This window comes from Pristiophorus japonicus, chromosome 3 (assembly GCF_044704955.1).
Source record: "Pristiophorus japonicus isolate sPriJap1 chromosome 3, sPriJap1.hap1, whole genome shotgun sequence".
NCBI lineage: Eukaryota > Metazoa > Chordata > Chondrichthyes > Pristiophoridae > Pristiophorus > Pristiophorus japonicus.
Window position 1 is genome coordinate 37,995,191 of NC_091979.1, and position 13,157 is coordinate 38,008,347.

General features: G+C 41.6%; 1 protein-coding gene across 6 annotated transcripts in view; it reads left to right on the forward strand.

The window, feature by feature from the left end:
• ptpn4a (protein tyrosine phosphatase non-receptor type 4a) overlaps positions 1–13,157 on the forward strand; it is a 287,492-nt gene that overhangs the window by 132,037 nt on the left and 142,298 nt on the right. For all 6 annotated transcript variants that reach the window (XM_070875277.1, XM_070875279.1, XM_070875282.1 and 3 more), the window contains 4 exons: positions 511–555; positions 5,794–5,846; positions 9,270–9,390; positions 9,518–9,605. In XM_070875277.1, the coding sequence (XP_070731378.1) occupies positions 511–555; positions 5,794–5,846; positions 9,270–9,390; positions 9,518–9,605 (307 nt within the window). The remainder of the gene's footprint in view (positions 1–510; positions 556–5,793; positions 5,847–9,269; positions 9,391–9,517; positions 9,606–13,157) is intronic.

Genomic DNA, 13,157 nt, shown 5'->3' on the forward strand with positions numbered 1-13,157 from the left:
ATTATTGGAAGGATTTTGGAGCTGTGGGAAAAATACAGTAACATCATTGAATGCATCACTTAAATGATGCTGTGAATGAGAAATTATAGTTTGTGAAGCATCGTTCAAAATTGGGAATTTTCACACTGGAACAGAGGTTATGGAGGAACCGAATGGAGATTTTCAAGATTGAAAGATTTTGTAAATGATTGGCAAAAATGAAACATTGTTGTTTCTCATTTAGTATGGTGTTGGCTTTATTAATTCTATCTCTGTATATAAAGGGTTTAGAAATCAACAATCATGCCCCAGTTCAAATTGATACCGTTGTTACTGAATTACTTAAGTTGAAGAGCTAACCTCCCAGTCCAGGCATGATTTAATTCTGTATTGTAATGTTTCTAGTGCACTTAAGTCCTATTTAGCTATGGATGAAAATAAACATTGATCATTACCTGTGTGGAAAGTTCTTGCTTTTGTATCTTGCACTATATATCATGACCTAAAATATGCATTTTTATTTTTCATCAGGTACCAATACTTTCTGCAACTTAAACAAGATATTCTTAGTGGCCGGTGAGTATCATTATTGTAACTTTGGAAAAATGTATGTTAGCAGCCAATCCTGTTGCCCAAAGAGCTGACATGTACAGCCTAGAGGAAACCTTCTCCATTTTAATATGGACTCCAAATGTATAATGAAACCGATTTTATGGTTTAACCAGGAGGCTCCCTTCCAAGACACTGCCTCTCTCCTTTTAAAAATCAGTTAAAACCTATATTTTCTCCCAGGCCTTCAATCATCCCTCCTAAACACATGCTCCGGGTTCTTGCTTCTATTCCTTGTGCAGTTACTCTAAAATCCCTTGGGGCATCATGTACATTTAAGGTCTTCTTAAAAATGCGTGTTGTAGTAAATCATAGCCTCCTGATGCAAATGTTCTTTTCTCAGCATTCTGTCACTCAGCAGTGCTCTGGTCAATAATAGTCCACAACTGCAAACTGTGCTCTGTATAATTTGATTTCTTGTATATGTAATTGATTTAGAGTTCTGTAGTAGAATTCTGCAGTACCTAGAAGTCAATTTCTGCAGCAACATCACCTAGATTCTGAGGCATGAGATTGTAGATTTTACAGCAAGTCTGTCAAGCATTTAGGAATATTTCAATTATTTTTATAGTACTGCACAAAAGCTATGCCAAACTATGGCTAGGGAACAGAAGTGCATCTTAAATTGATCAAAAGCAGTTTACCAAGCTTGGTTTCTGAGTTCCCAGTAAAGCGGTCGGTCACTTAACATCGAGCTATATCACCCGACTTTTCTTCCATTGAAATTCAAGACAGTTGAGTGCTGAGTAGCTGGGTGGTCAGGCAATCAATACCTGATGTATTGATACCTGGTGTCACGAGAATGGTGTCCATTGAATTGCGTACGGTGAAATGCATGGGAATTGTGGAGCTGCATATCAAAGCAGGTTAGAAAATTGGTGTTGCCTGACAGTGGATGGAAATGGGTGGTTTTGCTATCGAGGTTAAGATTTGATGGTCAGAATAGGGTCGACAATACAGTTACCGTGAGGAAAAGGAAAGAGCATGGGAAAACTCACTAGAGAGAAAATCCCAGAACGAATGGTAACTCATTTTTATATTTGTTGTGTTTTCACTTTCATTCACTGTTTTGTTAACTTAAAAAAAAGCTTAATTGATAACAGAAAAATTGCTCGTCTTATGATTCCACCATTGAAATTTTATTATGTGGAAGGTGTGGTCGGAGCTTCCCTCATGTTGTTCCAAGACTGGCTGTTTGCATGTGGGAAAGCTAAGCAGACTGTGGCTGCACATTTTTCACTTCCTCCATTCTACCTGCAACATGGCCCTGAACTCCAGTCTGTGTGCTGCATTAACACCTGATTGACTTACTGTCGCATGCATTTCTGTAAAGTTCACCCGTTGCCCAGTATTTCATTGTAATAGCATCAAAAATCCGCCATCGGCACAGTGAGTTTTTCCAGTGATCAGCTGAGCTCCACAGACCAAAAAGGTCCCAGGTTTGATCTCCTGTCTGTTGCTGCGTTAACTGATCTCAGCAGCTGTGTTACAGTCCTCGGGAAGGGAAAATCGGTCTAGGTTCTCACTCCTGATAACTGTTCAGTGTCGTGGAGGTGCATGTATCTGAACATTAAAGTCTTATAGACAGTTCAATAGTGAATTATAGCCAATTGAACATGATAACTGACCCTTGTGAACCAATTTCCGAGCAAGCATTTCACCTCTTCAACAAGGAGAAAATTGGGGAAGAGGGACGACAAATAAAATACCCATTAAATGATTTTTCACAGTAATTTACAATGTTCTGCAATTAGTGACACAACATCAATTGTAAATCCTCACTAAAAGTGAGGAGTGTTCAGGAAAAATGTTTCTGCAGAGTGTTGGAGCATGGAATGCATTGTCACAGAGTAGTTGAGGCAGAGACTATTGCATTATTTAAAAAAGTGGATAAATGTGATGCAGAGAAAATTGTGTGGAATTGGTTTTGGATTGTTCGAGCAAAGAGCCGGCATAGACATGATGAACCCAATGACCTCCTCATACCCTGTCAGCTTCTTTGGCTCTAGTTCATTTGGTAAACAATTGCAGAGGTCATGTGTAACATAAAACCAGTTTAAAAACAATGAAATTATTTATACTTCAGTATCCATTATGATTAGAAACTTGCAGGAAATTGTCCAACAATCAATTGTCAGTGTCAGCTGTGGCTCAGTGGGTAGTACACTCACCTCTGAGTCGGAAGGTTTACTTGAGTCAACAATTTAAGCAGAAAATCTGAGCTGACACTCCAGGGCAGTGCCGAGGGAGTTCTGCACTGTCGGAGGTGCCACCTTTTGGAGGAGACGTTGAACCAAGGCCCCGTTTGCTCTCGGGTGGATGTAAAAGATCCCATGACACTATTTCGAAGAGGAGCAGGGGAGTTATCCCCGGTGTCCTGGCCAATATTTATCCCTTAATCAACATAACAAACAGTTTATCTGGTCATTAACACATTGCTGTTTGTGGAAGCTTATTTGCACAAATTGGCTGCCACGTTTCCCACATTACAGCAGTGACTACACTTTAAAAGTACTTCATTGGCTGTAAAGCACTTTGAGATGTCCAGTGATAGTGAAAGGCACTATATAAATGCAAGTCTTTTAACGAGCCATTTTTGTGAATTCCTGAAAAGTTAATAAGATTTAGTGGTAAAAAGGGCTTAACAAATTTCTAAATTAATTTTTTTGATCAAATGGGCATTTGATGTACACAAACTCATCAAAAACATTGTCTCCAATTCAGAGTACTCTGTAATCAACATGTGACTGCTAGGTTTCTATTTACCCAATATGTAGTGCACACTCTCCACAAAGGGTCACATCTCCCATGTCTAAATCCAGCACTGTGGTTCATGGTGTTTATTATAGTACATACAAAGGGCCCAAGTTTCCACATGATTTGCGCTTGATTTTTAGGAGCAACTGGTGGAGAACGGACTATCTTAGAAATCGCAATTCTCCACATTTTTTTTTCTGCAGTTCTTGTCAGGTAGAACAGTTCTAGTTTGGAACAGAATTTTTTCTTCAAAAGGGGGCGTGTCCGGCCACTGATGCCTGATTTGAAAGTTTCCACAGTGAAAATGTACTCCAAACTAAAGTAGAATGGAGCAAGTGAAGATTTTTGTAGAACTGAAAAAACCTGTTCTACACTAAAAAATCAGGCGCAGGTTACAAATCAGGCGTCCAGAACGAGGTGGGGGGGAGGGGAACTCATTAAATTCTACAATAAATCCTTATTTATACTTATACAATTATTATACACATAAATCCAACCTGAATAAACATTTATAAGCAAAGAAAAGATTAAATAAACCATCTTCCTACCTGTGTGAAAGTGCTTCAGCCACGGAGAATGCTGCAGCAAGCGTCACAAAACGAGGCAGCCGTTACCCAACGCGGGCGGGAGGGAAGGAGGGAGCCGACCGAACGCGGGCGGTGGGGGGGGGGGTGGGGAGCCGACCAAACGCGGGGGGGGGCGGGAGGGGAGCCGACCGAACGTGGGAGGGAGAGAGCCGACCGAACGCGTTGGGGGGGGGGGTGGGTGGGGGGAAGGAATGGGAGCCAACCGAACGCGGGAGGGAGAGAGCCGACCGAACGCGCGGGGGGGGTGGGGTTGGGGGGGTGGTGGTGGTGAGGGAAGGGAGCCGACCGAACGTGGGAGGGAGAGAGCCAACCGACCGCGGGGTAGGGGGAAAGAGGAGGGAAGGGAGCTGACCGAACGCGGGAGGGAGGGAGCCGACCGAACGCGGGGGGGGGGAAAGAAGAGAGAAGGCTGCAGGAAGCCTCAAAAATTGAGGAGCCATTTCCCGACGGCAAAAGGGGGAGGTCGTCGGGAAACGGCTGGCTCAACTTTGAGGCTTCCTGCACCCTTCTCACTGCTACAAGAAGCCTCAGTGCTGATGTGCTGATGGCAATGCACTTTTATAAAAAAAAATGTTCAAAAACTAAACAGCTACAAAGAACTGCAAAAATGGCCGAGTGCCAATGTTTTTTTCACACTGCGCGTGCGCCAACGCGCACGTGCAGCGTTGCCGGCAGGAAAAAACTAATTTAAATAGTACCCGCCCCCTCGCACTTACAAAATCGGCGCGAGTGTAGGCTTCGCCCCCCTGGACGCCGCGCCAGGCAGACAAGGAGCTGCAAAGCGCTCGAGAATCGCGAGGTTTTTTTTTGGCGCGAAAAACGGGCGCCCAACTCAGAGGGGCGCCCGTTTTTTTTCGTGTGGAAACTTGGGCCCAAAATGAGTTTACCTTACTTTGTTACAGTTTTGAGTCATAAAAATAGTATAATGCCTGAATGTTCAAATACTGTAATGGTCTTTTCTATCTTCCTATTTTAACAATTGTAGGGTGTACAGGGAAGAGTATACTAAAAGGAATGCTTACAAATCATTGCTGGGAAGTGGCTTTGGTTTTGTAAATTGCATGGGATTAACCAGATTATATTTAAGTATACTCCTTTTTGAAGTACAATAAATTTTATCAAGCGAAACCTTACTGAATTACTCTTTTGGGGATAAAACTTAATTCAAACAGAATTGTTCTCAAAAACAAAGGAACTGTGATTAACATTAACAGTTTTTAGAACTGATTTGAGGCCAGTTTTTTTTTTAAATGGTATTGGGCGGGTAATGTTCAACTGCAGAGGGTCCCAAACTGGGTTTGGTGGGTGGGTGGGGGGGGGTGCAGGGTGCTAAATCTATCATGGGGCTGCAAGGAGGATGGGCTGGCCAAGAACGAGAGCCACCGCTATGGCATCGCATACTCAGCAGATCTGTATTATAGGGCAATCTCAGTACCGTGAGATGTTTGAATCCCTGCCAATTTTTAGCATTCCCCTCATAATGTCCTTTTGCTGACTATGCAAGGCTGCGTTAATTAAAGTGAAAGATCTATCTGTGGCATCTCCGAATTACTGCAGAAAAAGTAGAGATCCTTGAGGCATGTGATTCCTACATCATGAAGGCAGGGTGAGTATTTTGAAGTATTTCCACTTCCCCCCCCCCCCCCCCCACCGCCATTCCCCTTCACACAGGCACAGTTTTTGAAATTAATGGGATTGCCACCTCCTTGGGGACTACAAAATATAAAGGGTGTGTGAATGGGACATTAATCTCTGAACAGGGTTAGGTAAATTTGGGAACTTCTGTCCTCCTATAAGGGTGTTCAAATGTCCAAGCAGTCATAATTGCTGTGGATTAACTGCCAATTGTCCCCTTTTCCAGGTTGCCTTGTCCATACAACATTGCTGCCCTTCTGGCCTCTTACTCTGTTCAGTGTAAGTATATGCTTAACAAATTCTGTTTCTTGTGGAAGACTATTTTACTTTCCTCTGTTGTGACTTCATTTGCCCCTTTGAATTTTCCTTTACTGTTCAACATCCTATGCAGCTGCGCTTTTGCTTTGTGTCTTTCCCCACCACTCCACTGCCAACAACCCTGTTGACCAGCCTGTCCTCCTTCAGCATCTTTTTTCTGCATTCCACCTCTATCATTATTCTCTGCTTCCACTCATACCTGTCATAATGTAGGCACTCTGTTGGCTCAACGGCTTTTCTACATGTGCGGTCACCTCAGATGTACTCTTGCTCTCAACTTTTCACCATTTACATGCTATCCCTTTACGATATCCTTTGGAAACATTGTGTCAGCTTTCATATGTATGCTGACGACAGCATATTGATTCCAAAGTTGTTACGCTCTCTAAGTGCCTGTCCAACATCAAAACCTGGTTGAGCCAAAATTTCCTCCAGCTTAATGTTAATGAAACCAAAGCCATCCTTTTTTCCCCCTGCTAGTGCCGACATAACTCTGACCTTAACTTTTATCAAGCTCCCAGCTGCCACTTGAGGCTGAATTAAGAAGTGCATATTGCTTGATCCAACCACCGCTTCCCACCTCCAACATCTGCTCTAGTACAAAGACCACTTTTCTCCAACTCTCTAATTCATGCCTTCATCACTTTGTGGATCAACTTCTGTAACTCTCCTAGCTGGTCCCTGCCTCATCCTCTACAACCTTGAACTCATCCAAAATGCTCAACTCGCATCCTGACCCTCACAAATTCCTGCATTCTCATCAGCCGTGCACTCTTCAAGCTCCATTCGTTCTCCGCGTGCCAGGTAGTTGATTTCAGATTCTTTTTACCCTTGCTTCAAATCCTCCATAGCTTTGTTCCACCTCACCTTCATGATTTCCTCCTACCTTACATCTATAAACTCAGCGCTATGCCTCTAACACTTCACTTTGACCCCAGTTTCCTCTGTTCATTGCCTTTACAGCTGCTATGCTCCTACTTGCTGTACACTGATCACCTCCATGTGAAACAATTTTCAATGCTTGCTGCACATCAAGAACTATAGCAATGTAAGCTGTTGTTAACCCAGCCCCGTCTCTAAAGGGATTTATTAAAATACCGATATCAAAATGTTTGCTGGTATTCATTGTACTGCATAAATTGGAAATTGTCGATATTTTCATCGTTGGTGAATACTTTAAATAGTTATTTTATCGTCTCTTAATCCTGAAGTTCTCCCATCTTTCTCCTCATTCTAATTCCTCCCTGGCCATTCTTGTACTACTGGGGAAAAAAATGCTTAACATCTCTCATGTTCATCTCGAAGGCCCTATTTGCATGCTAATAATACCTTTCCTCCTTCTGTTCACATTGTTCAAAGTTCTCCCTCTTTTTATAATCCCCCATTATGCATTTTTTTTTAGTTATTTCATCTCTTTTGAAGTTTTGCTTATTTTTCTTGGATACATCTTCATCTTACACTTTAAAACATTTTCCATTTCGTCCTCCACTGAAATCTCAGTAAAACTTTCCACTTGTTTTTTTGTTAATTCCTTGTTCTATTGTAGTTTCTTTAAAAAATAAATCATGTTCGTCCTGCTCCTTACTAGTACCAATTGTGAAAGATTTCAAATTTATGCATAGTGTGGTCACTTGATCCCAGAAGTTCCAAAATTTGTATATTGGGAATACAGGATTTGTAAGGTGTAGATGCAAGCTCCCTTTAATGTGGCTAAAGTTATGTATTTTCTTGGGATACCCTTAATTTCTTGTGTAAAATATTATCTATTTCATCTGCCCTGAGGGTCCCTAACAGACCCATATTTTTAACATTGTCCTCTGCCTACTTATTAGCTCGATGGGCTTTTATTTCTTCTCTCGATCTCATTTCAGTCCTTCATTTTTACATTTTCAAGAAACATGTTAAACAAGAAATAGAGCGTTGAGTGCTTCAGGTGAAGCAGCAAATTATTGATGTGTGTATTGCACGATGTATTTATGGATCACCTCTCAACAAAGTTCCCCTCATTCAAAGGAAAGGGAATGCTGTCCCTATTTATCTATTTGGAGCAAATGACTTGCATGAGCAAATCTGCATGTTGATAAATTTTATTTTAAACATCTGTTAACCTCGACAGAAGTTAATTGTTCAATTCATATCCACTGAAAATGAACGACGACTCTTCCTCTCTACGCGCCCCCCCACACACACACCTTAATTCTGCATGACATTTTTTAAATAGGTGGTACATTCTAATGTCTCTCTTCCCTATTTCCATATCCCTACGGTCGTTGTCTCTACACAGTATTTTTGAGAGTATTCAAGTACATATTCTATTAATTATTACTGATCCCAAACACCATACCATTTAAACCCTTCCTTTGTTAGATTACACAATCGTAACACATACTTTAAAGCCTAAATATTAGTGGTATGATGACATTGTTCTTAGCACTATTCTGCAATGGCTTTGAGTGGAAGGCGGTGGCATTGATCTTCCATTCTGTTCAGTTCCCAAAGTGAGCCATGCCAAGTAGGGAGGCAGAAATTAATCTGCCCTTCCAGATATTTGCAATAAGTGTGAGGAGTACCAGTGAACATCTGAAAAATAAAATACTTTGTCATTATTTCCGTTCAAAAGTTATAAATGGGTTATATTGTGTAGTATTTTCAAGTTTAACACTAATCATTTGTTCTCGCTTGAGTTGTCCAGTCAGCTCCATTCATTCGGTGTTGATTCCATCACACTGTTTTTGTCCTCTCCAGCCATCGGTAGTTGCCACCTGCATCTTCTGCACTTAGTCTGACCAGACTTAAACTGTAAAATATAACGTGAAATGGATTTCATAAGATTTGTTCGAGCAATATTCTAAAGTCCAATTACCTAGACTGTCTTTATTAATGTTCAAACTGGAAACAGCTTTTCAAAATGACAGACAAACATTCTCACCAAAGAATAAAAGCTTGAACACTATTTAAAAACTGTAACTTGTCCTTGGTGGGTCAGTGGGTTTACACAAAGACTAGCTGAACCATATACCAAGAAGTCTCCAATTTCAGTCGCTGATCTGCACTGAATTAGTGCAGTGAGTGCTCTATAACTGGCTCAAGTCATCCTGGATTCCTGTTCCTGACCCCCTGCTAGAAAGTGTGTCTTGTTTGTGTGTGATGAGGACAAGGTTTGTTTACCCAGTGATGCTCCCATGATAAAATAGCCTGCTAAATCTCACCGATGAAGAGAAGTCTCTTTAGCAAGATTTCTAGGGTGCCCAGTGTCCGTGGAAGGGGGCAAAGAGAGTTGGAGGGAAAAAAGTATTACCTAAATGTTTCCAACATTAAAACTATTGCGTTCAGAACAAGCATGCCAATTTGCTTCTAACTCTTGCAATTTAATTTGTTTTAAAGCTGAACTGGGAGACTACAACAATTCAGAGCACTTGCCCGGCTACCTCGCCGATTATTCTTTTATCTCCAACCAGCCTCAAGACTTTGAAAAAGAAATAGCAAAATTGCATCAGCAGCATAAGTGAGTTATTCCCATATGTATTCTATTTATTTCAAGCTGTATATATTCTATTTTTGATGCTTTAAAATATTGGAAGTATTACATGTGGTGTTTCACTGCTTAATTTAAATGTGTTTTTTTAAAACAGAGGACTCGCTCCCGCAGAATCCGAATTAAATTACTTAAATACAGCACGCAGCTTAGAACTATATGGAGTCGAATTGCACTATGCAAGGGTAAGTAAATCTGGCTCTTGTCACATGGCTTCAAGATTTACCCATTGAGGAAACTTGAGCTTATCTTTGCTCCTGTATGTACAGTTTATGTAAAATGTTATGGTTTATCAAGTATTTTTTAAATATAATTTGTGCCTAAATTTTCACATGCTCACCAAAGGTCATGAGATCATAAATGGAATTCAAGGAGCTTTGTTTATTTTTCTCCTAATTTCAGACAACATGAATGGGGGATGGTATATGATATACTTGCTGTGATGGTTGGGGGAGGGATGACAAATTCAAATTGGTGAATTAATCATCTAGGTTGATCTATTTTGGTCTTCCTTTATATTGGACCACAGAACAGTAAGTCAGTAATTATCCAAGCAGTGAATTTTTAGTTAGGCCAGTGTTGTCCAATATAAATTGCTGACTAGCCACGGGTGTGGCTACACATGTAAATATACTTCACTTACAAATATCTAACACCATTCAGTAACCTTGGAAGTAAAACACTCGCAGTGATCAAAAACACTCGTACACGCTTGCTTTTTGCCTTTCCATTTCGAACATAAGAATTGGGAGCAGGAGTAGGCCCTGCGAGCCTGCTCCACCATTCAGTAAGATCATTGCTGATCTTCTACCTCAACTCCACTTTCCTGCACTATCCCCATATTATTTGATTCCCTTAATATCCAAAAATCGATTTCTGTTTTAATATACTCAAAGACTGAGGCAGAGAATTCCAAAGATTCACCACCCTCCGAGTGAAGACGTTTCTCCTCATCTCAGTCCTAAATGGCCAACCCCTTATTCTGAGACTGTGACCCCTAGTTCTAGACTCCCCAGCCAAAGAAAACATCCTCCCTGCATCCACCCAGTCAAGCCCTGTAAGAATGTTGTATGTTTCCATGAGATCACCTCTAATTCTTCTAAACTTAACATTGACCTAGTCTACTCTCTCTCTCCTCATAGGACAATTCCCCCCCCGCCCCGCCCTCCCCAAATCGCAGGAATCAGTCTGGTGAACCTTTGTTGCACACCCTCTATAGCAAGTATATCCTTTGATGAGACCAAAACTGTACACAGTCCTCCAGGTACGGTCTCACCAGGGCCCTATATAATTGCAGTCTTAATATGTCTTTAGTCTAAAGATGTCTTTAGTCTTGTACTTAAATCCTCTTGTAATAAATGCCAACATACCATTTGCTTTCTTAACATGCAGGTACAGCAAGCAATTAACTTTGTGATCTGTGTACAAGGACACAGAAACATAGAAAATAGGTGCAGGAGTAGGCCATCCGGCCCTTCGAGCCTGCACCACCATTCAATAAGATCATGGCTGATCATTCCTTCAGTACCCCGTTCCTGCTTTCTCTCCATACCCCTTGATCCCTTTAGCCGTAAGGGCCATATCTAACTCCCTTTTGAATATATCCAATGAACTGGCATCAACAACTCTGCGGCAGGGAATTGCATACGTTAACAACTCGGTGAGTGAAGAAATTCCTCCTCATCTCAGTCCTAAATGGCTTTTACCCCTTATCCTATGACTCTGTCCCCTGGTTCTGGACTTCCCCAACATTGGGAACATTCTTCCTGCATCTAACCTGTCCAGTCCGTCAGAATTTTATGTTTCTATCAGATCCCCTCATCCTTCTAAACTCCAGTGAATACAGGCCCAGTCGATCCAGTGTCTTCTCATATGTCAGTCCTGCCATCCCAGGAATCAGTCTGGTGAACCTTCGCTGCGCTCCCTCAATAGCAAGAATGTCCTTCCTCAGATTAGACCAAAACTGAACACAATATTCCAGGTGGGGCCTCACCAAGGCCCTGTACAACTGCAGTAAGACCTCCCTGCTCCTATACTCAAATCCCCTTGCTATGAAGGCCAACATACCATTTGTCGTCTTCACCACCTGCTGTACCTGCATGCCACCCTTCAATGACTTATGAATCATGACACCCCCAGGTCTCGCTGCACCTCCCCTTTTCCTAATCTGCCGCCATTCAGATAATCTGCCTTTGTGTTTATGCCCCCAAAGTGGATAACCTCACATTTATCCACATTATACTGCATCTGCCATGTATTTGCCCACTCACCTAACCTGTCCAAATCATCCTGCAGCCTCTTAGTGACCACCTCACAGCTCACACCGCCACCCCGTTTAGTGTCACCTGCAAACTTGGAAATATTACACTCAATTCCATCATCCAAATCATTACAATATATATTGTAAAGAGTTGGGGTCCCAGCACCGAGCCCTGCGGCACTCCACTAGTCACTACCTGCCATTCTGAAAGGACTCGTTAATCCTGACCCTCTGCTTCCTGTCTGCCAACCAGTTCTCTATCCATGTCAGTACATTACCCCCAATACTTTGATTTTGCACACCAATCTCTTATGTGGGACCTTGTCAAAAGCCTTTTGAAAGTTCAAATACACCACATCCACTGATTCTCCCTTGTCCACTCTACTAGTTACATCCTCAAAAAATTCCAGAAAATTTGTCAAGCATGATTTCCCCATCGTAAATCCATGCTGACTTGGACCATTCCTATCACTGCTTTCCAAATGTAATGCTATTTCATTTTTTAATGATTGATTCCAACATTTTCCCCACTACTGATGTCAGGCTAACTGGTCTGTAATTACCCATTTTCTCTCCTTTTTTTTTTAAAAAGTGGTGTTACATTAGCAAACCTCCATAGGAACTGATCCAGAGTCGATAGACTGTTGAAAAATTATCACCAATGCATCCACTATTTCTAGGGCCACTTCCTTAATTACTCTGGGATGTAAACCATCAGGCCCTGGGGATTTATCGGCCTTCAATCTCGTCAATTTCCCTAACACAATTTCCTTCCTAATAAGGATATCCTTCAGTTCCTCCTTCTCACGAGACCTTCGGACCCCTAGTACATCCAGAAAGTTATTTGTGTCTTCCTTTGTGAAGACAGAACAAAAGTACTACTTCAATTGGTCTGCCATTTCTTTGTTCGCCATTATAAATTCACCCGAATCCGACCGCAAGGGACCTACATTTGTCTTCACTAATCTTTTTCTCTTCACATATCTATAGAAGCTTTTGCAGTCATTTTTTATGTTTCCGGCAAGCTTCCTCTCGTACTCTATTTTCCCCCTCTTAATTAATCCCTTTGTCCTCCTCTGCTGTATTCTAAATCTCTCCCAGTCCTCTGGCTTGCTACTTAATCTGGCTAATTCGTATGCATCTTCCTTAGATTTAACACTATCCTTAATTTCCCTTGTTGGCCACAGTTAAGCCACCTTCCCCGTTTTATTTTTACTCCAGACAGGGATGTACAATTGTTGAAGCTCGTCCATATGATCTTTAAAGGTTTGCCATTGCCTATCCACCGTCAACCCTTTAAGTATCATTCACCAGTCTAATCTAGCCAATTTGGGCCTCATACCACCAAAGTTACCTTTCCTTAAGTTCAGGACCCTAGTTTCTGAATTAACTTTGTCACTGTCCATCTTAATAAAGAATTCTACCATATTATGGTCACTCTTTCTCCAAGGGGCCTTGCACAACAAGATTGCTAATT